At 42.0% G+C, this 25400-nt stretch overlaps 1 protein-coding gene across 1 annotated transcript in view; it reads left to right on the forward strand.

Annotated features, from left to right (window-relative positions):
• LOC132820015 (sodium- and chloride-dependent neutral and basic amino acid transporter B(0+)-like) overlaps nt 1-25400 on the forward strand; it is a 113357-nt gene that overhangs the window by 57194 nt on the left and 30763 nt on the right. The window contains exons 5-8 of the mRNA XM_060831942.1: nt 10391-10522; nt 19173-19279; nt 22287-22345; nt 22990-23004. Of these exons, the coding sequence (XP_060687925.1) occupies nt 10391-10522; nt 19173-19279; nt 22287-22345; nt 22990-23004 (313 nt within the window). The remainder of the gene's footprint in view (nt 1-10390; nt 10523-19172; nt 19280-22286; nt 22346-22989; nt 23005-25400) is intronic.

Genomic DNA, 25400 nt, shown 5'->3' on the forward strand with positions numbered 1-25400 from the left:
CTAAATTCCTATAACAGAAATAATTCTAAAAACACAACAGAATGTCATTAAGACCCAGATTGTTCCCAGCATTCTCAATAAACAGTAGATTAATAAAACTCATGTAGCACCTTTTTCATTTGTCTAGTTCAAGTCAGAGTAGACCACATTTTCAGTTTAAATAGGCATAGGTTGATTCATTACAAGTTTTATGGAAGATTCCTTTGGAGTTAAGATAATAAAGTCCTTGTCAGCAATATCGACAGATGTTAAGATTAAAACAAGGATAGAAAACAAAAGAATAAAGTTTCAATCAGTCTTTGTCGTATGCTCATGGAATCAATTCCTTGAGTTCCTTATTGTTGAAATGAAGAAAGCATCACTTGAAGTTAGATCCAGCAGCTGTGATGGCTACTATATCGAATGATTGGTGTTTACTTGTCCAGATAAACATTATTTGACATCAGATATTGAGAGACAGAGAAGATTGCTGGCATCTGACACTTACAGCTAAGATGTGTAGAGGTTTGGTTTTCAGTTCTGATTTCTAAGTGGTTCAAATTGCTTCCAACCCCTGCTTCTAGACACTGGACCTTTTACTTATTGGCATGTAATGAAAAGGCAGCAGATGGATGTTTCAGGGCAAAACAATCTCTGTTTATTGTTGTACAGAAGAAGTAACACAACAATACAGGAAACAGGTAGATCAACAACACACAAAAAGCTAACTTAATCCAAGACAAGATAACACAACAAATCACTATTATTTAAAATACAGTGTTATTTAAAATACACTATTATTTAATACCATAATACACTCATTCCATCCACCTCACACTACTGACTAAGTTACTACTCTGGGGTCTTGGAATTATGCTCACCACTTTGAATGAAGTTTTGAAATTGGCCTGGTACAGTTGCTCTGGCTTGCTGTACTCTGAATGTGGTAGGGGACTTCTAGATAGGCAACTGCTCAGTCTGCGTTGAGTCCGCTGATGCTGGGTTAGGCACGTGAGTACTTGGATCTACCTGTTGAGTACTTGGGTTTTTTTTTATTTCTGCTGTTTTGTTGAGTTCAGTTTTCGCCTCAGTTGGGCCTGAGGACTTACAGAGATGGTCAGAATAGTTGATGCTTCACATTTTGACGGTCTTAGTTCCTTTTAGCATGATCAGCCTTGATGGTCATTGAGGTCTGCTGTCTGTCTTACAAAACACATTCTCCATATTCCTGTTTTTTGGTTCAGCTACTCTGGCGATGTGAGATCAGGGCCTGCAGTTGTGGGGCTTCCAAATCGTCAGGCTAATCTCGAGGTCTTGTCGAGGTTTTCTTTTTGGCCTTGACTGGCTTGATTAGATTTCCAAATTTTACACAAGATTTTAACGGTTTTGATTGCTGTTGGATGTGGGGTGGTTGTTATGGTAACCCTCTTGGCTCCACACTGTCTCCATGAGTCGGATCTTGTATGGGCTGGGTGGCCAGAGGTATGAAAGCTGTCTTGGGGCTGGATTTGTTTGGTTTTGGGTTAATTGTCTCAGGTGCAATGTTTCCCACGAGATAGTCATTTCTTTGTAGTTGCCTCCGGAATACCCAGTCTCTGTTCACAGTTCGATCCCAACACCTGCTTCTCGTTTTTACTCCTCTGCCAGCACAAACTTGTTTTTGTCAGTTTTTAAAGGTCTTGAGCTCTGTGCATATATTTCCAACACTGGGAATTTCTATGAAATTTATTGATGACACTATTACCAGTTGATTTCTTCAGAAACTATATTGTGTTATGCATCAGCATTCAGCAAAAGCCTTCCTCAAACATTGGCCTCTTCTGCTGATAAATAAAGCAAACATTTTTATTAACCAGCACCTCTTGGAACAGGAGTGTGCAATTGATCAAATATTCCAGATAATCAAGAGGTACACATAACTGTAGTAAACACTGACCAAGAGAGACCTCAATATCCCTCAAAGCATCTCTATAAAAAACCTCCTAAAACCAATGTAAAAACCCACAGTAAGTAAAAGAAAAGTACTGCAGAGAGTATTCACGTCACTGTTAGACTTTACTTACAACAGAAATACACGGACATCATGATAGATCGCAATATTGAACACGTAATTTTGGTCAGTTTATCAGGAATACCCATTGATAAGGTGCTAGCTCAAACAAAGTTGCTGTACCTACTTTACAATCTCACAGTGAGTCATCGATGAACTTCATTATCTCCTGGATTACAGTTATTACTTATCTTCATTTCGATCTTAGTTTGCCTCCAACAATGTATGTATGCAGCAATGCTTATATATTATCCACCATAACATAAGAGACTGAGTCTGGATATCATGCTATCAGAGAAACCAGCTGACAGCACGGTGGCACAGTGGTTAGCACTGCCACCTCACAGCGCCAGAGACCTGGGTTCAATTCCCACCTCAGGCGACTGACTGTGTGGAGTTTGCATGTTCTCCTCGTGTCTGTGTGGGTTTCCCTGTAGTGTTAGGCAAAGGGGTATGGGTGGGTTGCTGGTTGGTGTGGACTTGTTGGGCCGAAGGGCCTGTTTCCACACTGTAAGTAATCTAATAATGATATAAAGTCAAGGATTTTACACAGGCCAGTCATTATTTGGTGTCGACGATGAGTCACCATGAATATTCTGTGGAATCCCCATTCTAGCACACTCTGATGGTATTGCCCAGGAAACTGGATTTTCCACTAGACAATTCTCCGATTCTTGGAACACTCCAAAAGTTTCTATTTACATCGGAAATTTAATAAAATAATTAATCAGGAAAGTTAGATTATTAAATCTAACACCCCTGCCATGTCCAGACCCGCTCCAAACCCCCACATCCATCAGATCTGAATTGACATCTACCTAGCAACTCCTTGCATCAGTCAAATGTGACCGAACCCAACCCAACATTAACATAGAGTCATAGAGTCCTACAGCATGGAGACAAGCCCTTTGGTCCAAATTGGTCCATGCTTACCAAACTGTCCATCCATGCTAACCCCATTTCGCTGCACTTAGCCATTTCCTTCTAAACTTTTCCTATCTATGTACTTGTCTTAATACCTTTTGATGTTGTTAATGTAATCAACTACTTCTGCTGGCAGCTCATTCCAGATGCATTCCACCCTCTGCGTCAAAATGTCCCCCCTCAGGGTCCCTTTTATTCTTTCCTCTCTAACCTTAAACTGATGCCCTCCTGTCCTCGATTCCCCAATTCTGGAAAAAAGACAGAGTGCATTCACTCTATCCATGCCTATCATGATATTATACATTTCTATAAGAAACTTCCTCAATCTCTTAAGCTCTAAAGAAAAAAGTTTTAGGTTGTTCAACCTTTCCCTATAACTCAGACCATTGCATCCTGGCACCATCCCTGTAAATTTCTTCTGAACTCTTCCCAGTTTAACAACATCCTTCCTATAGCAAGGAGACCAAAACTGAGCATAATACTCCAAATGTGGCCTCACCAACATCCTGTACAAGTGCAACATAACTTCCCAGCATTTATACTCAGTGCCCTGACTGATGAAAGCCAGTATGCCAAAAGCCTTCTTCCCTGTCCTGTCTGTCTGTGACTCCACATCCTCGACAGAACTGACCGCTGGCCTCTACTGTCAATCTGACCTCCTGCCCAGCTGACATCCTATCTAGCTAGTGAACAGTCAGGAGGGAGTTGCCCTGGGAGTCTGCAGAATTGATGCCAGACCCTTGAAGTCTCATGGCTTCAGGTTAAAAAGGGGGCAAAAAGGTCCTGCTGATTATCACATACCATCCTCCCTCAGCTGATGAATCAGTACTCCTCAATGCTGAACAAACTTGGAGGAAGCATTGAGGGTGGCAAGGGCACAACATGTCCTTTAGGTGGGGGATTTCAACATTGACCATCAAGACTGGCTCAGCAGTAGCACTACTGATCAAGGTGGTTATGTCCTAAAGAACTTCACTGCTACACTGGGTCTGTGGTAGGTGGTGAGGAAACCAACAGGAGTGAAAAACATACTTGACTTCATCCTCGCCAATCGACTGAGGATTGAGTTGTAGAAATAGCGGAGGCGCTGAATGTGATCTTTCAAACATCACTGGAGTCAGGAAAGTTCCAGATGATTGGAAAATTGCTATTGTAACTCCCTTGTTCAAGAAAGGACCAAGACAGAAGATGGAAAATTATAGGCCGATGAGCCTATCCTTGGTTGTAGGTAAAATACTAGAATCCATCGTTAAGGATGGAATTTCTAAATTCTTGGAAGTGCAGGGTCAGATTAGAACAAGTCAGCATGGATTTAGTAAGGGAAGGTCATGCCTGACAAACCTGTTAGAATTCTTTGAAGAGGTAACAAATAGGTTAGACCAGGGAAACCCAGTGGATGTCATCTATGTACACTTCCAAAATGCCTTTGATAAGGTGCCTCACAGGAGGCTGCAGAGTAAGGTGAGGGCCCCTGGTGTTCAAGGTAAGCTATTGGCATAAGTTGGGGATTGGCTGTCTGACAGAAGGCAGAGAGTTGGGATAAAAGATTCTTTTTCGGAATGGCAGCTGGTGACAAGCGGGGTCCTGTAGGGTTCAGTGTTGGGGCCACAGCTGTTCATTTTATATATTAATGATCTGGATGAAGGGACAGGGAGAATTCTGGCAAAGTTCACCGATGATACGAAGTTAGGCAGACAGGCAGGTAGTACTGAGGAGGTGGGGAGGCTGCAGAAGGATCTAGACAGTTTGGGAGAGTGGCCCAGGGAATAGCTGATGAAATTCAATGCTGCTACACTGGGTTTGTGGTAGGTGATGAGGGAACCAATAGGAGGGAAAAACTTACTTGACTTCATCGTCACCAATCTGCTGGCTGTATTGGTATGAGTGATACTGCACAGTCCTTGTGGAGATGAAGTTACACCTTCACATTCAGAATACCATCCATCCTGTTGTATTGCACTATCACTGAGCTAAATGGGACAGCCTTCAAGCAGATTTAGCAACTAAGACTTCAGGCGCTGTGGGCCATCATCAGCAACAGAAACATACTTCAGCACAATCTGCAAACTCATGGCCCAGCATCTCTCCCACTCAAGCATTACTATCAAGCCGGGGATCAGCCTGGTTCAATGGACAGTGAAGTTGGGGAGTCAGGAACAGCACTAGACATACCTAAACATGAGGTGTCAAGCTAGTGAAGCTACTAAACATGCCAAACACAATAAGCAGCATGTGATAGAGCTAAGCAACCAATCAGTCTGAACCAGACTCTGCTGTCCTGCCACATCCAATCATGAATGGTGATAGACATTTAAACAACTCATTGGATGAGGAGGCTCCACAAATGTCCCCATCCTCAATGATGAAAGAGCCCAACACATCAGTGCAAAAGGTAAGGCTGAAGTGCTGAGTGGATGATCCATCTCAATGTTCTCTACTTGTCCCCAACATTACAGATGCCAGCCTTCAGCCAATTTGATTCACTCCATGAGATAACAAAATACAGTTCAATGCACTGGATACTGCAAAACCTATGGGCCTTGACATCATTCTGGCAATAGTACTGAACGTCTGTGCTCCAGAACTTGCTGCACCCCTAGCCAAGCTCTTCGAGTTTAGTTACAACATCAGCATCCACTCATCATTGTGAAAATTGCTCAGATATGCTCTGCGTACATAAAAAAGCTGGACAAATCCAACCCGGCCCATTACACCCTATCAGTCGATGATCAGTGAAGTGATGGAAGGTGTCGTCAACAATGCTATCCAGCAGCACCTGCTCAGCAATAACCTGCTTGGTGATGCCCAGTTTGGATTCCGCCAGGACCACTCAGCTCCTGACCTCATTACAGCCTTGGTTCTAACATGGACAAAAGAGCTGAATTCCAGAGAGGAGGTGATAGTGACAGCCCTGGGCAAAAACAATGGCTGCAGATACTGGAAACCAGATTCTGGAGTAGAGTGGTGCTGGAAAAGCACAGCAGTTCAGGCAGCATCCGCGAAGCAGTAAAATCGACGTTTCGGGCAAATGCCCTTCATCAGGAATACAGCTGTCTGCCTGATGAAGGGCTTTTGCCCGAAACGTCGATTTTACTGCTCCTCGGATGCTGCCTGAACTGCTGTGCTTTTCCAGCACCACTCTACTCCAGATAGTGCCAGCGGTGGACATCAAGGCCACAGTTGACTGAGTGTGATATCCAGGAGCCCTAGCAAAACTGGAATCAATGAGTGTCAAGGATCAAACACTTCTCTGGCCCCCAGGAAAGTGCATGGTTGCAAATCCTCAACATCATTCACAATTGCTTAGATACTGAAGCAGCCCATGTTCAAATGTAGATTTGGGATAACAAGTGGCAAGCACATTCATGTCACACAATTGGCAGAAATGACCCCCTCCAACAAGAGAGAAGCCAGCCATTATTTTGTGAAATTCATTATCATGACCATTACTGAATCTCCCATTGTCAACAGCCTGGGGTTACCATTTACCAGAAACTGAACTAGACTCATACTCTGGTTACAAGAGCAAGTCAGAGTTTAGGAATATTGCAGCAAGTAACTCACCCCTAACTCCACAAAGTCTGTACATCATCTCCCAGGCACAAGTGCCAAACACTGATATTATAATGTAAAGGTTGAATTTATCATCAATCAGTGATTCTTTAAGATTGTCTACTGCTATCTATGATTGATAAATAAATTAATAGATAAGGAGATAATGTATTCCAACCCCAGATGAACAACTGGCAAATATCAACATATAACTTTATTCCCCTTCTAACTCCTCACGCTCACAGTCATACACAGATAGAACATAGAACAGTACGGGCTCTTCAGCCCTCTATGTTGCGCGGACCTTTTATCCTATTCTAAGATCAAACTAACCTACATACCCTACATTTTACTATCATCCAAATACCAAGTAATGTAAGACTGACTGCTCCGTAATTCCCAGGGTTATCCATTTCCCCTTTTTTGAACAAGGGAATGACATTTGCCACCCTCCAATCATTTGGTACTACTCCAGTAGCCAGTGAGCATGTGAAGATCATTACTTCTGTTGTAATGTCCTGTACCTTTAAGAAAGAGTGAATGCTGTTCTGCACTGAGAGCTTACAAGCACCTGTCATATGATTTAACTAGCAGTCTGACTGTACTGGAAAATTGAAAATATGTAACATTTGGCTGTGAAATGGAAACCTGAATTGTTTGCTGTTTTGGCAACAAATCCAATTTAAACAAACAGTTTAAATTATGCCTCAGGATACTAAAACCCAATCCAGTTTGAATTTATTGTTTTACCAACATCAAACTGATGATCCAATTTTGGGGGAAAATGAAAAAGGCAGCCATTTTGAAAATCAGATAGAGCAACTGCAATCGAGAGAGAGAGAGACCCAAGACATTGAAATACTCTGTATCAAAGGTACCTTTCATACGAAACATCTTAACAGTAAAAAGAAAGAAGATGATCCAGTGAGGTCTTCAGCCGGAAGAAGAAAGACACCAAAGATGACAGCCACTGAAAAGTTTTGAAATTGATTTGATGTAATTTTAATAAATGTTTTATTGGAATAGTATATTATAGCATTGTAGGCAGGTATTAAGCAGTTAAGAGAAAAGGGGCCTTAGTGTTGTGAATATTTGTTGCTTGATGTTCCCTTTTAGAGTTAAAGAATGAATTGATGTTATTTTCTTGAAATATTGGAAATATGAGGTGAGGTGAGCTTCTCTGGGTGTTTGGTTTAATGAAGCGAGAGGTTCACCTCTGTGTCATAACACTTTAGGCACAGCAATCTCTTCCCTCGCTTCCTGCAGCAAACTTAGGTATATTCCGTCTGGTTCAGGCGACTTATCTATCCTCATGCTTTTCAAAATTTGCAGCATATCCTCCTTCTTAACATCAACCTGTTTGAGCATATCAGTCTGTTTCACGCTGTCCTCACAAACAATAAGGTCCCTCTCCCTAGTGAATACTCATACAACATATTCATTAACGACCTCCCCAAATGCCAACTCCAGGCACAAGTTCCCATCACTATCCCTGATTGGCCCTACCCGCACTTGCTGTAAGTTCTCCGTAAACAACCTCAACATTTCTGTTGTACATTTCCCTGAGAATATCTACTCCCAATTTATGATTCACGGTTCCTGCCTAATAGCATTGTAATTTCCCACTTCCCCAACTAAATGCTTTCTCATACCATCTGCTCCTATCCCTCTCCATGACTATAGTAAAGGTCAGGAAGTTGTGATCACTATAACAGAAATGTTCTCCCACCAAGAGATCTGTCACCTGGCTTGGTTTATTACCAAGCACCAAATCCAAATGGCCTCCCCTTTGGTTGGCCTAGCTAAATATTTAATCAGGAATCCTTCTTGGACACACCTGACAAAATCTGCTGCATCCAAACTATTTGCGCTAAGGAGGTTCCAGTCAATATTCGGGAAGTTGAAGTCACCCGACACAAGCCTGTTACGTATGCACCTTGTCAAAATCTGCCTCACAATCGACTCCTCCATGCCTTTGTTGCTATTGGGTATCTATAGAAAACTCCCAATAAAGTGACTGCTCCTTTCCTGTTTCTGACTTCCACTTATAATGACTCAGTGGACAAACCATCCCCGACAATCTTCCTTTCTCCAACTATTATACTGTCCCTTATTAGCAATGCCACCCACCCATCTATTTTACCTCCATCTCTGTTCCTATTTGAACATCTAAATCCTGGAACATTCAGCAACCATTCCTGCCCCTGTGATATCAAAGCCTCCGTAATAGCCACAACATTGTAGCTTCAAGAAACTCCATGCTCCATTGTAGCTCCATGTTCTAAGTTCATCACCCTTATTCTTGACACTTCTTGCATTAAAATAGACCCATCACACTGACTGCAGCTTTGCCCTATCAACTGCCTATCCTTCCTCACAGTCTCTCTGCATGCTGTATCTGCCTGTTCACCAGCATCCACATCCTTTGATCCATAGTTCCAGTTCCCATCCCTCTGCCAAACTAGTTTAAACCCTCCTGAAGATCTCTAGCAAACCTCCTGACCAGGATATTGATTCCCCTCAAGATCAGGTGCAACCCGTACAGGCCCCACCTTTCGCAGAAGATCCACATACCTGACGCCCTCCCTCCTATACCAGCTCGGCAGCCACGTGTTTAGCTGCACACACTCTCCATTCCTAGCTTCACTAGACAATGGCACCAATAGCAATCCTGGGATTACTACTCTGCTCTTACTAATGAACCTTACTCTTACTAATCTTTCAATGTTCCCTCAATACAGGAGTTGTCCCACTGGACTGAAGAATTGCAGACATTATTCCACTTTAGAACAGGGGCGAAAGAGGAAAATCAGGGATTTATAGATCAGTTAGCCTAACATCTGTACTGGGGCACTGGTTGGTGTCTCTAATTAAGGATAAAATAACTGAGTACTTCAAATTTCTTCAGTTAATCAGAGACAGTAGGTCATGCCTGACAAACCTCATTTAATTTTTTGAAGCCATGACTAAGATAGTGGACAGGGGAATGTCTATGGTTGTTGTTTGTATGGACTTCAGATGGCATGTGATAAATTGCTGATAAGAGCTTATTAACTAAGGTAGAGGCTGATGGAATTGAGGGCAAATTACTTATATAGTTCAGAAATTGGTTGAGTGGCAGGTGCCAGAAAATAAGGATAATGAGTAGGTCCTGAAATTTGCAGGATGTGACCAGTGGTGTCCCCGTAAGGATCTGTGTTCGGGTCTCAATTATTCATATTTTTTATTGACAACAAGGATAATAACATAGAAAATCATATATCCAAATATACTGATGACACAAAGTTAGGGGGCATTGTAGACAATGTAGTCAACAGCATAAAATTGCAGAGGGTTCTTGATAGACTCAGTAATTGGGCAAAAATGTAGCAGATGAAGTTCAATGTAAGCAAGTGTGTGGTTATCCATTTTGACCGATATAGTATCGACCTGGATACTTCCTAGATGGCATCAAGTTAAACATAATGGATGCCAAAAGAGACTTGGGGCTTCAGGTGCATGGACCTTTAAAGTACCACAAACAGGTACAGTAAATAATGAAGAAAGCTCATGGAATCTGGCTTTTACACCTCGAGGACATGAATACAAGGATGTGGACAGTATGCTGCAGATATACAAAACCCTGGTTCGACCACAATTGAAGTACTGTGGGAAGATCTGGGCACTACATCTAAGGGAGGACATATTGGCCTTGGAGGGAGTACAACATGGTTTTACAAGAATGATAACCTGGATTTTAGGGGTTTGTTTATGAGGAGAGATTCTAAAGATTAGTCCTGTTTCTCTGTTAGTATAAAGTTGTTGTTACCATCCACTTGAAACTGCAGAGTATGTTGGGAATTCACATCCATGGACCCTGTTTCACCTTTTTATTCTATTTTCCAGGTGTATTTCTTATTCCCTACTCAATCATGCTGGGTCTTGTTGGGATACCAATATTTTTCTTGGAATCTTCCTTTGGACAGTTTGCCAGCCTCGGGCCTGTTGCAGTGTGGAAATCTGTACCAATGTTACAAGGTTAGAGATTATTGAATAATTAAAACTCAGCAACAATTTCAATGCATTTTTATGTTTAATTCATATTAATAAACTAGTTATAATTGAGTGATTAAATAAGAGTGTATCTGAGCCTTGCTGTCATTCTCTTTGAAAACTTTGTTATGTTACACCAAGATATGTCAGTGATTAACACTGATGTTAGTTTAGTTTCTTATTCATTAAATGCGCGTGATTGTGATTGTGTTCAGTTCACCTGGATGGTTGACTCCAAATCTCATTGTTTTTTCAGAGTCAATTTTTCCTTGGATCATTTAAAGAATGATTAGATTAGATTCCCTACAGTGCAGAAACAGGCCCTTGGGCCCACCAAGTCCACACTGACCCTCTAAAGAGTAACCCACCCAGATACATTTCCCTCTGACTAACACAACAGACAATTTAGCATGGCCAACCCATCTTTGTTTTGTGGGAGGAAACCAGAGCACCAAGAGGAAACCCACACAGACACAGGGAGACTATGCAAACTCCACACAGACAGTCGTCCGAGGCCGGAATCAAACTCAGGTCCCTAGCGCTGTGAGGCTGCAGTGCGAGCCACTGAGCCACTGTGCTGCCCTTGTAAATTGTATCAAGTTGCTGTGGTGAGATTTGAACCCATGACCCTTGAGCATTAACCTGAGCTTCTTGACTACCAAGCCAGTGACTCCTCCAGTATACCACCATCTCCAGGAAACTTGACTAGTAACATGCCCAACTATTGTAAACTAATAGCAAACTACTAGCTCAGAAATGTGTATGCTTGAGCAATGTAATGAATGTCTGTTGGGTTGCCCAATAACACAATATCATGCCCAGTTTCTGACATTGTGTTAGATAACAAAAGCATTGCCCCATCAGGTAAAACACCCTGGTGGAGGCAAACTCACACCATAGCAACAGCACTTACTATCTCTTAAAGACATCATAGAGGTACATATTTAGAAAACAAATTGATGTCCAGCATGACTTTGGAAGCAGACAGTTTGGAATAGGGAGAAGTTTGTTATCCTTAAACAGCATCAGTTTTTCAGAGTACAGACAATTGTACTCATCTGTAGATGGAGCATTAAGCACGAGAACAATGGAACATATTTCTAATTTTCATTAGAATGCAAATTCTTTCAAGGTAAAATACATTTCTAAGATTTCCTTGGTAATAAAAACAAATTAAAATGCAAAAGAATGCCCTTGAGCTATGACAAAGGCCAGTGCATTACAGAAAACTTGAATCCTAGAAAGCTCGGTTGATGGAAGTTAATACATAATGACAATTACAAACATCTTTGTTCTTAAGGAAAGAGCAGTATAATTTGGAGAGACAAAAATATCAGAGACACACAGCAAAAGCTGGTGTTTTTGTAAAGGCCAACTCATGGATAGCAACAAAACTGGTATGGATTTGGCATCCAGCAACACCTTCACTGATTTTACTGTTCCAAAACTTCATGCAGTTCTATTTTGCAGATCAAGGTCTAGGTGAGGCCATGAAAAGAACTCTTAAAAATCTTGTCAGAACTCAGGGAGGTACAGTGGCCTTACATTGCCAGGGATCCGGGTTTGAATTGACCCTCAGGCAACTGTCTATGTGGAGTTAACACATTCTGCCCATTTCAGATGGGTCCACCAGGTGCTTGGGTTTCCTCTCACGGTCCAAAGATATGCATGTTTGGTGGATTGGCTGTGCTAAATTGCTGATAGCGTCCAGGGATGTGTAGGTTAGGTGGATTAACGAGGGGAAATGGAGAGTTGCAGGGATAGGGTAAGAGATTGGTTTTGGATGGGATGCTATTCAGAGGGTCATGCAGACTCAATGAGCTGAATGGCCTGCTTCCACTCCGTAGGGATTTTATGACTTGACAAGGAGGAGCTTCACATTATTAACATGCACAGTTTTTCTGGGTGGATCAGAAAAGTCTGGATATGATTTGGAAAGATCTTGAAGAGCAGATCAAGATAAGAATTCACTTCAGGATGAACAGACTCCACATCATTTCAAATAGACAAGAATCCTCAAGAGACTATTCACCAGTTTGTTGGAGGATGCCAAAGCAAAGGGCATGAGTGTGACTTTACTGAAGAGGAACAGCCAGAGAATATTAATGAGTTGATTATCACATTTACATGAATTAAAGTCAGTTGGAAGAAACATTTGTGCAATAAGAAGGGCCACAGTCTTGACATATTACTTGAGGGTAGACAGATCTATGAAGATGTCGTGGCAGGCCAGCAACAATTACATGCTTTAGGTGCTACCAATACTATTGCAATGGTCAGTAAAGCACAGAAATCCAACAAAAGCTCCAGTAGCAGTAGTTTGTTGCACTTTTCCAAAGTCCATGCTCTATTTTTTGATATCTGTAGCATCAAGGGACATGGCTATGTGCAGGAAATCTGTTTCCAAAAGCCAAGTCAGGTCCTTACATTAAACCAACAAGTGACCAACATGACAGTATAGAGTAATAACAAATCATCAGCAACAAGGAAACTGTTACCAAGGTGCACCAAGGCAACCACATTGATGAGGTTCAGAGTCAACCAAATGAAAGGCAAATTTTAGAAAATGAGCAGGCTTTACATGATGTTAATCTCACACTCTGTGTTGGGAGTAGAAAGCAATCAGGAGCTCTTTAATATCATGTGTCCTGAGAAAGCAGTGTGATGCAAGATAAAAGCTAAAGTCAACACCGGAGTTAGTGTTACCATGTAACCACTATATGGCCTCAATGACATGCACCTGAGCAAGTAATGTTCCATGGTACAGGCTATGAGAAACCATCTCTCAGTGGAGACAGCAGATCAACAATTGTATGTATTGTCAATGAGTGTCAATGCGCAAACTCTCACTGGCTTCCCAAAATATTTAGTCTAACAGATTATGGTTACCAGTATGTACAGATCTAAGTGCAGTCTCAAATCATGACATTCAAACCACACCCACCATGGCAGAACAAGTCACATATGGTGCAATTGAATTAGTCAAGAATTGGTAAAGTTATAACTTTGAAGTAGTAATTAAGCCAGGTAGCCAAGATGATTGCATATGATTTAGAGAACAGCTTATCCAACATACAAAGATATTCATCTTGATCTGCACCATGATCACCTAAACTATGAAATTAAATGTGCTCTCAAGGCTGACATGTTATACTTTGGACAATGTGAATTGTTTTCATTGGGCGCAGTTTCAAATCATGCCCATGCTACCACAGGAACGCATGTGTATTGAAAGTTCAAAATGATTGGCATAACAATCCAGGGATGAATCGGGATATTCAATGACTCACGAATGCAATATATAAACAGTGGGAGACTCTATATCCATATGATATTTCATCCAATTCTTCAGCAAAGTAGCAACAGAGCTGTTCATATTGTATGGGGAGATTACTTCCTTGTGACAGATTACTTCTCTAAATCACCCATTTTTTTGGGGTGAATTAGCAGCAAAATGAGTACAAGTGTCACTGACACAGTGGTGGTATTTTTAGGTTATTTGGTGTCCCAAGTAAGAATCTCCAAAATTGCTCACTGGGCAGAGAGTGAGAGTTAGAAATACAAATCTTTGGATACCAGCAAAGGTTTCTAAAATATGCAACCAGCCCAGGTCACAGAAATGTATTGCAGCTCATGATATTACATGATAAAGGAACAGAAGCCAGCTCTGAACAATTTATGACAGACCAATCATGCATGAAGAGATTGAGAGTTGAACCCTCTGATGATGTTGTGTGGTAGGGTTGATTAATAGCAACCAGCAGCAACTAACCAAGTTGTCAAACAAGTGCAACAGAGATCAATGAGTACCTTTCCAGGTGGACATACATCCACCAAGTCAGGAAAAATTGTCAAACTTTCAAAACATTACATTGAATTTTGAAACATTAATCTTTAAACTCTGTGTTACCTGTGTGCATAATTGTCAAATTAATTCCATGTGCCTCTGCACAACCATGTATATCTGTTTTGGAAAAGTTATCCTTATTCTGTTGTAAAATATCAGCCCAGATGCTATTTTGCCTCAGGAGTGTACCACTTGTTTGCAATAGTTAATTGTAACAAATGTTTAACAGTCTCTTCAAACCCATGATATTCACACTCAGTTTCTTATGTTATTGGGGATCACATAAGCATTGTCACATCTGGTAAAACATCCTGCTGAAGATAAACCCACACCAGCAGTTGCTGTTCTACTTTGAATTAAATTAAAGCTAAATCACAAGATATGGGTTAGCAAAGCAGCTAGTTATGAGCTGCAGTGAGAACTCTGGAGCTGAACCTGTGCCCTCAGTTTAAGTTGGAAAACACAAACCAAGGATCCTGTCACTGATTCCCAATCCTTGGTAAAAAAAAAATACCAAACTGCATACTACACATTGGGTCAAGTCTGGACCCAGCGAGTTAATAGTTGATGGAGTTCAATGTTTCAGTGGTTAGTTTTTAGGTTGAAGAATGCTCACTTGGACATCAGGTGCGGGATTAAACCCTCAAATGAAATAGACATTGAGGAAACGAGGGAGGAGCTAAAACCAACTCTGGTACTTATCAATGGTGCCAAGTTATATAGTCATCAAGTCATAGAGATGTACAGCATGCAAACAGACCCTTTGGTCCAACCCTTCCATGCAGACCAGATATCCCAACCAATCTAGCCCCACTTGGCCCATATCCCTCCAAACTCTTCCTTTCATATACCCATCCAAATGCCTTTAAAATGTTGCAATTGTACCAGCCTCCACTACTTCCTCTGGCAGCTCATTTCATACATGTACCACCCTCTGTAAGAAAAAGTTGCCTATTAGGTCTCTTTTATATCTTTCCCCGTTCACTCTAAACCTATGCCCTCTAGTTCTGGACTCCCACACCCCAGGGAAAAGACTTTGTCTATTTATCCTATCCATGCCTCACATAATTTTGTAAACCTCTATAAGGTCACCCCTCAGCCTCCGACGCTCCAGGGAAAACAGCCCCAGTCTGTACAGCCTCTCCCTATAGCTCAAATCCTCCAACCCTGGCAACATCCTTGTAAACCTCTTCTGAACCCTTTCAAGTTTCACAATATCTTTCCAATAGGAAGGAGACCAGAATTGCACACAATATTCCAACAGTGGCCTAACAAATGTCCTGTACAGCCGCAACACGACCTCCCAGCTCCTGTACTCAATACTCTGACTGATAAAGGAAAGCATACCAAAAGCCTTCTTCACTATCCTATCTACCTGCGACTCCACTTTCAAGGAGCTATGAACCTGCATTCTTTGTTCAGGTCTCTTTGTTCAGCAACAGACCCCAAGACCTTACCACTAAATGTATAAGTCCTGCTAAGATTGTTCTTCAATGAGCTTTTTTCTTATTCGTTCAAGGAACTTGTTTTCTCTGGCTGGGCCAGCATTTATTGCCTATCGCTAGTTACTCATGAGAAGTAGTGATGAGCTGCCTTCTAGAACCTCTGCAGTCTATGCGCTGTAGGTTTCCCTACAATGTCCTTTGGAAAGGAATTCCAGGATTTTGACCCAGTGACTGTGAAGGATCAATGGTATATTTCCAAGTCAGCATGGTGATCGTTTTAGAGGGGATTTTTGCAGGTAGTGGTATTCCCCTGTATTTTCTGCCCTTGTCTTTCTAGATGGAAGTGGTCATGGGTTTGGAAGGTGCTTTCAAAGGAGCCTTGGTAAATTTCTGCAGTGCATCTTGTAGATAGCACAAACTGTTGCAATTGCGTATCGGTGTGAAGGGAATGGATGCTTGTAGATGTTTTGCCAATCAAGTAAGCAGCTTTGTCCTGGAGGGTGTCAAACTTCTGGCGTGCTCTTGGAGCAGGCAAGTGAGGAATATTCCATTAAACTCCTGACTTATGCCTTGTAGATGATAACTAGCTTGGGGAGACAGGAGGTGAGTTACTCCTGCAGTATTCCTAGCCTCTGACCAGCTCTTGTCACCATTGTGTTTGTATAGTAAGTCCAGTTGAGTTTCTGGTTAATGGTGACAACAAGGATATTGATTGTGGGGGTATTCATTGATGGTAACACCATTGAATATCATGGAGCAGTGGTTAGATTATCTCTTGTTGGAAATGGTCATTGCCTGGCATTTGGGTGGTAGGAGTGTTACTTGCCACTTGTCAGCCCAAGCCTGAATATTGTTCAGGACTTCTTCAGTATCTGAGGAGTTGCGAATATTGCTGAACATTATGCAATCATTGTGAACATGCCTACTTCTGACCTTATGGTGGAGGGAAGATCATTGATGAAACAGTTAGAGATGGTTGGACCTCAGACACTAACCTAGAACATAGAACAATACAGCGCAGTGCAGGCCCTTTGGCCCTCAATGTTGCGCCGATCCAAGCCCACCTAACCTACACTAGCCCACTATCCTCCATATGTCTATCCAATGCCCGTTTAAATGCCCATAAAGAGGGAGAGTCCACCACTGCTACTGGCAGGGCATTCCATGAACTCACGACTCGCTGAGTAAAGAATCTACCCCTAACATCTGTCCTATACCTACCACCCCTTAATTTAAAGCTATGCCACCTCGTAATAGCTGACTCAATACTTGGAAAAAGGTTCTCATGATCAACCCTATCTAAACCCCTAATCATCTTGTACACCTCTATCAAGTCACCCCCAAACCTTCTCTTCTCCAATGAAAACAGCCCCAAGTGCCTCAGCCTTTCCTCATACGATCTTCCTACCATATCAGGCAACATCCTGGTAAACCTCCTCTGCACCCGTTCCAGTGCCTCCACATCCTTCCTATAGTATGGCGACCAAAACTGCACACAATACTCCAGATGCAGCTGCACCAGAGTCTTATACAACTGCAACATGAGCTCAGGAATCCGGAACTCAATTCCTCTACCAATAAAAGCCAGTACGCCATATGCCTTTTTCACAGCACTATTTACCTGGGTGGCAACTTTCAGAGATCTGTGTACATGGACACCAAGATCCCTCTGCTCATCCACACTACCAAATATCCGACTATTAGCCCAGTACTCCATCTTCTTGTTACTCTTACCAAAGTGAATCACTTCACACTTACCTACATTGAACTCCATTTGCCACCTTTCTGTCCAGCTCTGCAGCTTATCTATATCCTGCTGTAATCTGCCACATCCTTCCTCACTGTCAACAACTCCATCGACTTTTGTATCATCCGCAAACTTGCTCACCCAGCCTTCTAGCCCCTCTTCCAGGTCATTTATAAAAATGACAAACAGCAATGGTCCCAAAACAGATCCTTGCGGAACACTGCTAGTAACTGCACTCCGAGATGAACCTTTACCATCAACTACTACCCTCTGTCTTCTTCCAGCCAGCCAATTCCTAATCCAAACCTCCAACTCACCCTCAATGCCATACCTCCGTATTTTTTGCAGTAGCCTACCATGGGGAACCTTATCAAACGCCTTACTAAAATCCATATACACCACATCTACCGCTTTACCCTCATCCACCTCCTTAGTCACCTTCTCAAAGAATTCAATAAGGTTTGTGAGGCACGACCTGCCCTTCACAAAACCATGTTGACTATCCTTGATCACATTATTCCTATCCAGATGTTCATAAATCCTATCCCTTACAATTCTCTCTAAGACTTTGCCTGATGAACTCTTGCAGAGATGTCCTAGAGCTGAGATGACTGGCCTCCGGCATCCATATCCATCTTTCAGTGTTCCAGCTATGACTCGAACAAGTGAACAGTTTGTTCCTTGACACTAATTGATTTCAGTTTGCTCAGGCTTCTTGATGCCACACACGGGCAAATGCGGCCTTGATGTCAAGGACTGTCACTTCCACCATACCTCTGGAATCCAGCTGTTTTGTTTAAACCAAGGCCAGGCACTGAGTGACCCTGGAGGAACACAAGCTGGGTGTCACTGAGCAGGTTGTTTCCGATGATTGAGAGAGTGGACTGTTAGGGCAGTAATTGGCTTTTGTGTCCAGAACATATCTGGTCAATGTTTCATGTTGTCAGGTATATGCCAGTGTTCTTACTGTACTGTAAGAGCATAGCGATGAATTCTGGAGCACAACTCTTCAGTACTGTTGCTGTAACACTGTCAGGGCCCAAATCCCTTGCACTATGCAGTGACTCTAACTGTTTCTTGACACCAAGTGGAGTGAATTGATTTGGCTGAAGACTGGCATCTGTGATGCTGGCGACCATCGGATGAGGCCAAGGTGGATCATCCACTCAACAATTTTAGCTGAACATTGTTGGAAATGCTGACCAAATCTAACACCCACTAAGACAATGGCAATACTAGAGGGATAGTTGTAACAACAGAATAATATTCTCTTGTCCAATTCTTGTTTAGATTCTGAACCTAATTGTCTGTAACTTTATCATAATTTCTGAACTCTGAGGATGACCTGTGCTTATATTCAAGAACAGGGATAATAAAGTTGATGGCTTATTTTCAACTTTATAAGTTCAGACTGGAGAGAAGCAACATCAGTCAACCATGGCTGCCTTATTTCAAAACACTGTCTCCCTCTTTCTCTCTCAAATTACATTAAACATATTCTAGTTGGAAATATATTGCAATTGAATTCAAGAGAACAATTTTATTTCAAATAAACAGTATTGTTTCTAAGCTCTTTTTCCTTTGTTCAATTTTAAGGTGTTGGAGTCACCATGGTCCTTCTGATCATAATTGCCAACATTTCCTATGCCTGCATTATTGGTTACAGTCTGTACTACCTGTTTGCTTCCTTCCAATCACCCCTACCATGGGCAGACTGCTTCAGTTGTTAGGGAGCAGATGAAACATGCAGCAGGACTCCCAAAGGTACAGTGTTCACTTTGACTGGGGACATTCCGTGACTGTTCATATTTTATTCTGTTGATCTGTCATAAGAAAAGTAGCCAATGCTTTCGATAACCAACTTCATTGTGATTGTACAGCAGAGAGACTTGGACAGGATCCAGCTCCAAGGATCATGTCACTGAGTCACTGAAGTGAAAGATTGTCAATAATAATTGCTTACAGGCAAGAGAGATGCTTCAAAGAAAATCATCTCTCCTTTAGTATTGTTACTGTTGGTCATTCTCAGCTGCTTTACCCTACCTGGATTGTAGATGTAGGGAAGCTAAGGTAGTTTCAACCTTTTATTATCAGTACCTACATTACTACTGTCTGGTACAGAGTTCAGTTTTTCTCTTTGTTTTCATCTCAGGCTCATCTCCCTCAAAATCTTCATTCACTGTCATCAGTAACACAATGAATGATTTACATTCACTCCTTGACCTTTAGGATTAGGGGTCATGAGATTGGATGCTGGATTTTGAACCTGAAATGAAATTTGAAGATCAGGACCAGGATGCAGATTTCAAACGTTATTGGTTTTACAAATGGGAGTGAGAGTAGCAACAAGTTTCAGAACAACATGTGTGTTAAACAGAGATAGGTGGAGGGACAGATAATGTTGAGGAGGTAGGGAGGCTGCAGAAAGACTTGGAGAGTAGATGAAGAAGTGGCAGATGGAACACTGTGGCAAGTGTGGAATTATGCACTTTGTTTGGAAAAGTAGAGCGCAGAATATTTTCTAAATGGAGTAAGTCTTCGGATATCAGAAGCACAAAGGAATTTCAGAGTCCTAGTTCAGGATTTTCTTGATGTGAATATGCAGGTTCAGTTGGGTGCTGGGAAGGCAAATGCAATTTTAGAATTTATTCTAAAAGGCTTAAAATGCAAGAGCAGGAATACACTGTTGTGATCGTAAAGTATCTGTTCAGATTACTTTTGACAAATTGCAAGCAGTTTTGGGCTCTGTATCTAAGGAAGGATGTGCTGGCATTGGAGGAGGAGGAGGCTTACAAGAATGATCATGGGGATGAATGGCTTGTCATAGGAGGAGCAGTTAGGGACTTCAGGTTTCTACTTGATGGGATTCAGAAGGATGAGAGGGATCTTATTGAAACTTGCAAAATACTGAAAGGCCTACATAGAGTCTGATAGGACCCGAGACACAGACTTAGAGTGATGGTACGAAGCCTCAGAGCTGAGATGAAGGGCGAATCTGTGGGACTCATTTCTGCAGAAGACAATGGAGGCCAAGTCATTGAATATATTTAAGCCAGAAAGATAGGTTCTTGATTAGTCAGGGGATCATAGGTTATGGGGATATGGTAGGAGAATGGGGTTGAGAAACATATCAGCTATGATTGAATGGTAGAATAGACTTGATAGGTTGAAAGGCATAATGATCTTCCTATCTCTTATAGCCTTATGATCTTATTTTATTTCAAAAATGTTTAAGTTGTTTCCCTCTGAGTCAAGGAAACCAATGTATGACCTGCAACTGGTGTCAATTTTAAGTACCAATAGCCAATGACTTACAACAGTGTTTGCCCTTATTCAATACATTGGGAGGTGCTCTTCTAGTCAGCCGACTATGTACATATTCTTGCTGCATTTTGCCTCTTAAGGGAAGGTGTGAGTCTTGGAAAACAAGAAATTCATGATTTAAATAATACCTTTTAATTTCCATATATCTGCATTTTGGACTCACATTCCTGTCTGTGACCCTGTGCATGGGTCCAGGAAGTTACTCTCAATCTTTTTTTTATTATAAAACACAATTCACAAGTTTTGAAGCCTGGAAAGTGATCGTACTGGAGTTAGGGAATCAGAAGTAATTAATTATCAGGATTAATATTCATTTTCTGATCCATTAATGAAAGCTTATCACATGGCTTTTGACAGTGGTAATGCCCCAACCTCAGACCCACAAGGTTCATTTCTAACCTCCCCCCAGAGGTGTGTCATAAAAATCTGAACAAATTGATCAAGGGATGTGGGCACCACTGTCTATGCCAATGTTCATTGTTTATCCCAAATGCCCTTAGTAATGTGGTGGTGAACCACTGCAATCTATAATAATGGTATAGCATAGATATGTATATTGTAAATATTGAGTGTTGGAACTTGTTCATAAGATGTGGATATGAAAATATAGTCATGAAATACCTAAAAAATGTGTCAATATAATATCTGAGTTAATGTGTGAGGGATTGAGACCAGGGAGTTTGAGACTTAAGCTTATAGACCAGACTGAGTAAGGAGGCTGGGGTATCGTCTTTGAGGGATGGGATGTCTGAAAGCTCAGTGATTGGCTGGTCCTTCCTGAGTGAGTCTGAATACATTAACTATCACATGGCTAGCACAGACCAAGTGGATCTGAAGGGACACATTTGGCTCCCATGTAGAAAGTTCTTTACTCATTTGTCTCTTCTGTTTGTGCTCCACAATGCTGACATTTCTGTCAACTTCAAACATGGTGTATGAGACACTTTTCTTAAAATCCCTAAATGATGCTGTCATTAGTGTGAACTAATGATGTGGAATACAAGGAGGGAGCTCAGTACATGTACCCAGCGTGTACAGTCTGGATAGAATGAAGGGCCAATTAAAACCATTCACAACCAATGGTGACTCAATGGAAATTTTTATCCACACAGCAAGAAGTTAGGATTGCATATGTATTGCCTGAGAGTGTGGTGGAGGTTACTTTTATTCAAGACATTCAAATGGGAGATCAATCATTGTTTGAAAAGGAAGGAGTTCAGAGCTACTGAGTGGAGGAACTAGGTGAAACTCTAATTTGGATTTTCACAACAGTTTGCATCGTCTCATTCTGTGCTATAATAATTTAGTGATCCTCTGTGCTGTTGCAGACTGGTGCTCAACAAAAACATTGTGTCTCAGTCCCTGTGTGATTTCTTTCACATGCAGGATATGCTATTGAGTGTCATAGGATGCATCTTCATGAAATGGGAACCTTCACTGTTGATGTACCTATTTGTGTGTTAAGGGAGCTTTTGGGCCACTTGCATCTACCACTAGCACCAAACACTTTATGGAAGCCAGTAATTGAACAATGCAATTTTCTTCAATGTCATTGGATACCTCTATTGGGCACCCACCTGAAAATCTACCCTCCTAGGAAACAACAGACCAGATAGAGTGAACCCACATATTGTGCCGCTTCCCCACCCTCACCCTTCAACACATACATAAGAATGCCAATGGCTGCCAGCATACCCATTTAAGACATCTCTTAGGGAGTCAATTTACGTCTGGCAAGAAAGGCCGTCCTCAAACCATCCTACCCTGTATTCAATGAGTGGACACTGGGAAGAAGAGAGGCTCTTCATTTTATATGTTCCTACCTCAGTCTATGCCTCTGATTCCACCTTATGTAATGGATAAGGTTGGGTTGGGTTGCCCAGAGACCCTGATTGTACCACTAGAAATGGCAGCATTGTTCAACAAGGAGCAGTAAAGTTCTAAAACACATTCAACATTTTCTAGATCCATTTTGCAATCTTACTCTGGACGATGGATATTTTGAAGTCATTAATACAACATGGCTGCAGACGTATAATAACACTTGCCTAATTGGATCAGAAATCTCCATTCCTCACCAGGGTCCGAGTGAGCAATACTGGGAGTAAGTACATTGTTGTTTAGTATGACAGACTTTGATTAATGCTGACAAAAGAAACATTAAATCAAAACTTCCTGTCTTCCATTCATTCTGAAAATTTGCAAGAAATACTAAAGTGAAGGGAAAATAACAGGAACAAAAAAAACCCAGAAATTGTTGGAGAAACTCAGCAGGTTTGGTAGCATCTGCAGAGAGAAAGCAGAGTTAATGTTTTGGGTCCAGCAATCTTTCTTCAGAACTGGACCTGAATCATTGGCTTTGCTTCCTCCCCATAGATGCTGCCAGACCTGCTGAGTTTCTCCAGAAATTTTTGCTTTTGTTTCAGATTTCCAACATTTGTTTTATGTTAGTGGAAAATAACAGATGCTGAATGAGAGGTGCATTCCGATTGGTTGACAAGTGAACTCTGATTGGTTGAGTTGTTACACTGAGGGATGTGCCCATTAGAGCTATTTGACATTTACCTGGCAGATTTTGTTTAAATTTAAACCAGGAGGTTGATAGATTGGCCAGAGCATTGCCCGAGTTAATGGCTGTCATCTATTCTGTTCATTTGAATCGGGGCAGAGCTCATACACAGTTTTTCTGTCTACAAAGACGATCCCTGTGTATTAATATACAAAGTTTCCAGTGCATGCAAGTGTGCTACACTGGAAAATCATAATTGTAGCTTTATCCTAAATTTAATGCAAGTGTAATTACATAGAACATAGGAAAGTACAGCATAGAACAGGCCATTTGGCCTACCATGTTGTGCCAAGGTTTAATCCTAATGTAAAATAAAATAACCGAACCTACGCACCCCTCAACTCACTGTTATCCATGTATATGTCCAGCAGTCACTTAAATGTCCCTAATGACTCTGCTTCCACTACCACAACTGGCAATGCATTCCATGCATTCACAACTCTCTGCGTAATGAACCTACCTCTGACGTCTCCTTTATACCTTCCTCCTAAAATCTTAAAACTATGACCCCTTGTGCCAGTCAATCTTGCTCTGGGGAAATCTCTCTGGCTGTTGACTCTATCCATGCCTCTCATGAGGGATATGGCCTCCTCTATATTGGGGTGACAGGCCACCTACTTGCGGAACGTTTCAGAGAACACCTCTGGGACACCTGGACCAACCAACCCAACAACCCCGTGGCTCAACACTTCAACTCCCCCTCCCACTCCACTAAGGACATGCAGGTCCTTGGACTCCTGCATCGCCAGACCATAGCAACACGGCGGCTGGAGGAAGAGCGCCTCATCTTCCGCCTAGAAACCCTCCAACCACAAGGGATGAACTCAGATTTCTCCAGTTTCCTCATTTCCCCTCCCCCCACCTTGTCTCAGTCCCAACACTCGAACTCAGCACCACCTTCCTAACCTGCAATCTTCTTCCTGACCTCTCCGCCCCCACCCCCCCCCCCCACCGGCTTATCACCCTCACCTTATCACCTTCACCTTAACCTCCTTCCACCTATCGCATTTCCAACACCCCTTCCCCAAGTCCCTCCTTCCTACCTTTTATCTTAGCCAGCTTGGCACAATGTCCTCATTCTTGAAGAAGGGCTCATGCTCGAAACGTCGAATCTCCTGCTCCTTGGATGCTGCCTATTTGCTGCGCTTTTCCAGCAACACATTTTCAGCTCTGATCTCCAGCATCTGCAGTCCTCACTTTCTCCATGCCTCTCATTACCTTGTATATCTCAATCAGGTCACCTCTCTTCCGCCTAATCTCCAGCGAGAAAAATGCGAGCTTAGTCAACCTCTCTTTGTAAGACAAGCAGCATCTTGGTAAACCTTCTTTGCACCCTCTCCAAAGCCTCTGTATCTTTCCTATAATAGGGCGACCAGAACTGGACACAATATTCAAAGTGTGGTCTCACCAGGGACTTGTAGAACTGCAACAAAACCTCGCGGCTCTTAAACTCGATCCCCCTGTTAATGAAAGCTAAAACACCACATGCTTTCTTAACAACCTTATCCACTTGGGTGGCAACTTTGAGGGATCTATACACTTGAACACTAAGATCCCTATGTTCCTCCACACTGCCAAGAATCCTGTCTTTAATCCTATATTCAGCATTCAAGTTCAACCTTCCCCTTCTAAAATGCATCACTTCGCATTTGACCAGATTGAACTCCATCTACCATTTCTCAGCCCAGCTCTGCATCCTGTCTATGAGGTGCTGCAACCTACAGTAGCCCTCGATACTATCATCAGCACTTCCAACCTTTGTGTCATTTGCAAATTTACTAACCCACCCCTCAACTTCTTCATCCAAATCATTTATAAAATTTACGAAGAACAGAGGTCCAAGAACAGAGCTCTGTGGGACCCCACTCAACATTGACCTCCAGGCAGAATACTTTCCATCTACAACCATTCTCTGCCTTCTGTCAGCCAGC

The sequence above is a fragment of the Hemiscyllium ocellatum genome, chromosome 11 (genome assembly GCF_020745735.1).
Source record: "Hemiscyllium ocellatum isolate sHemOce1 chromosome 11, sHemOce1.pat.X.cur, whole genome shotgun sequence".
NCBI lineage: Eukaryota > Metazoa > Chordata > Chondrichthyes > Orectolobiformes > Hemiscylliidae > Hemiscyllium > Hemiscyllium ocellatum.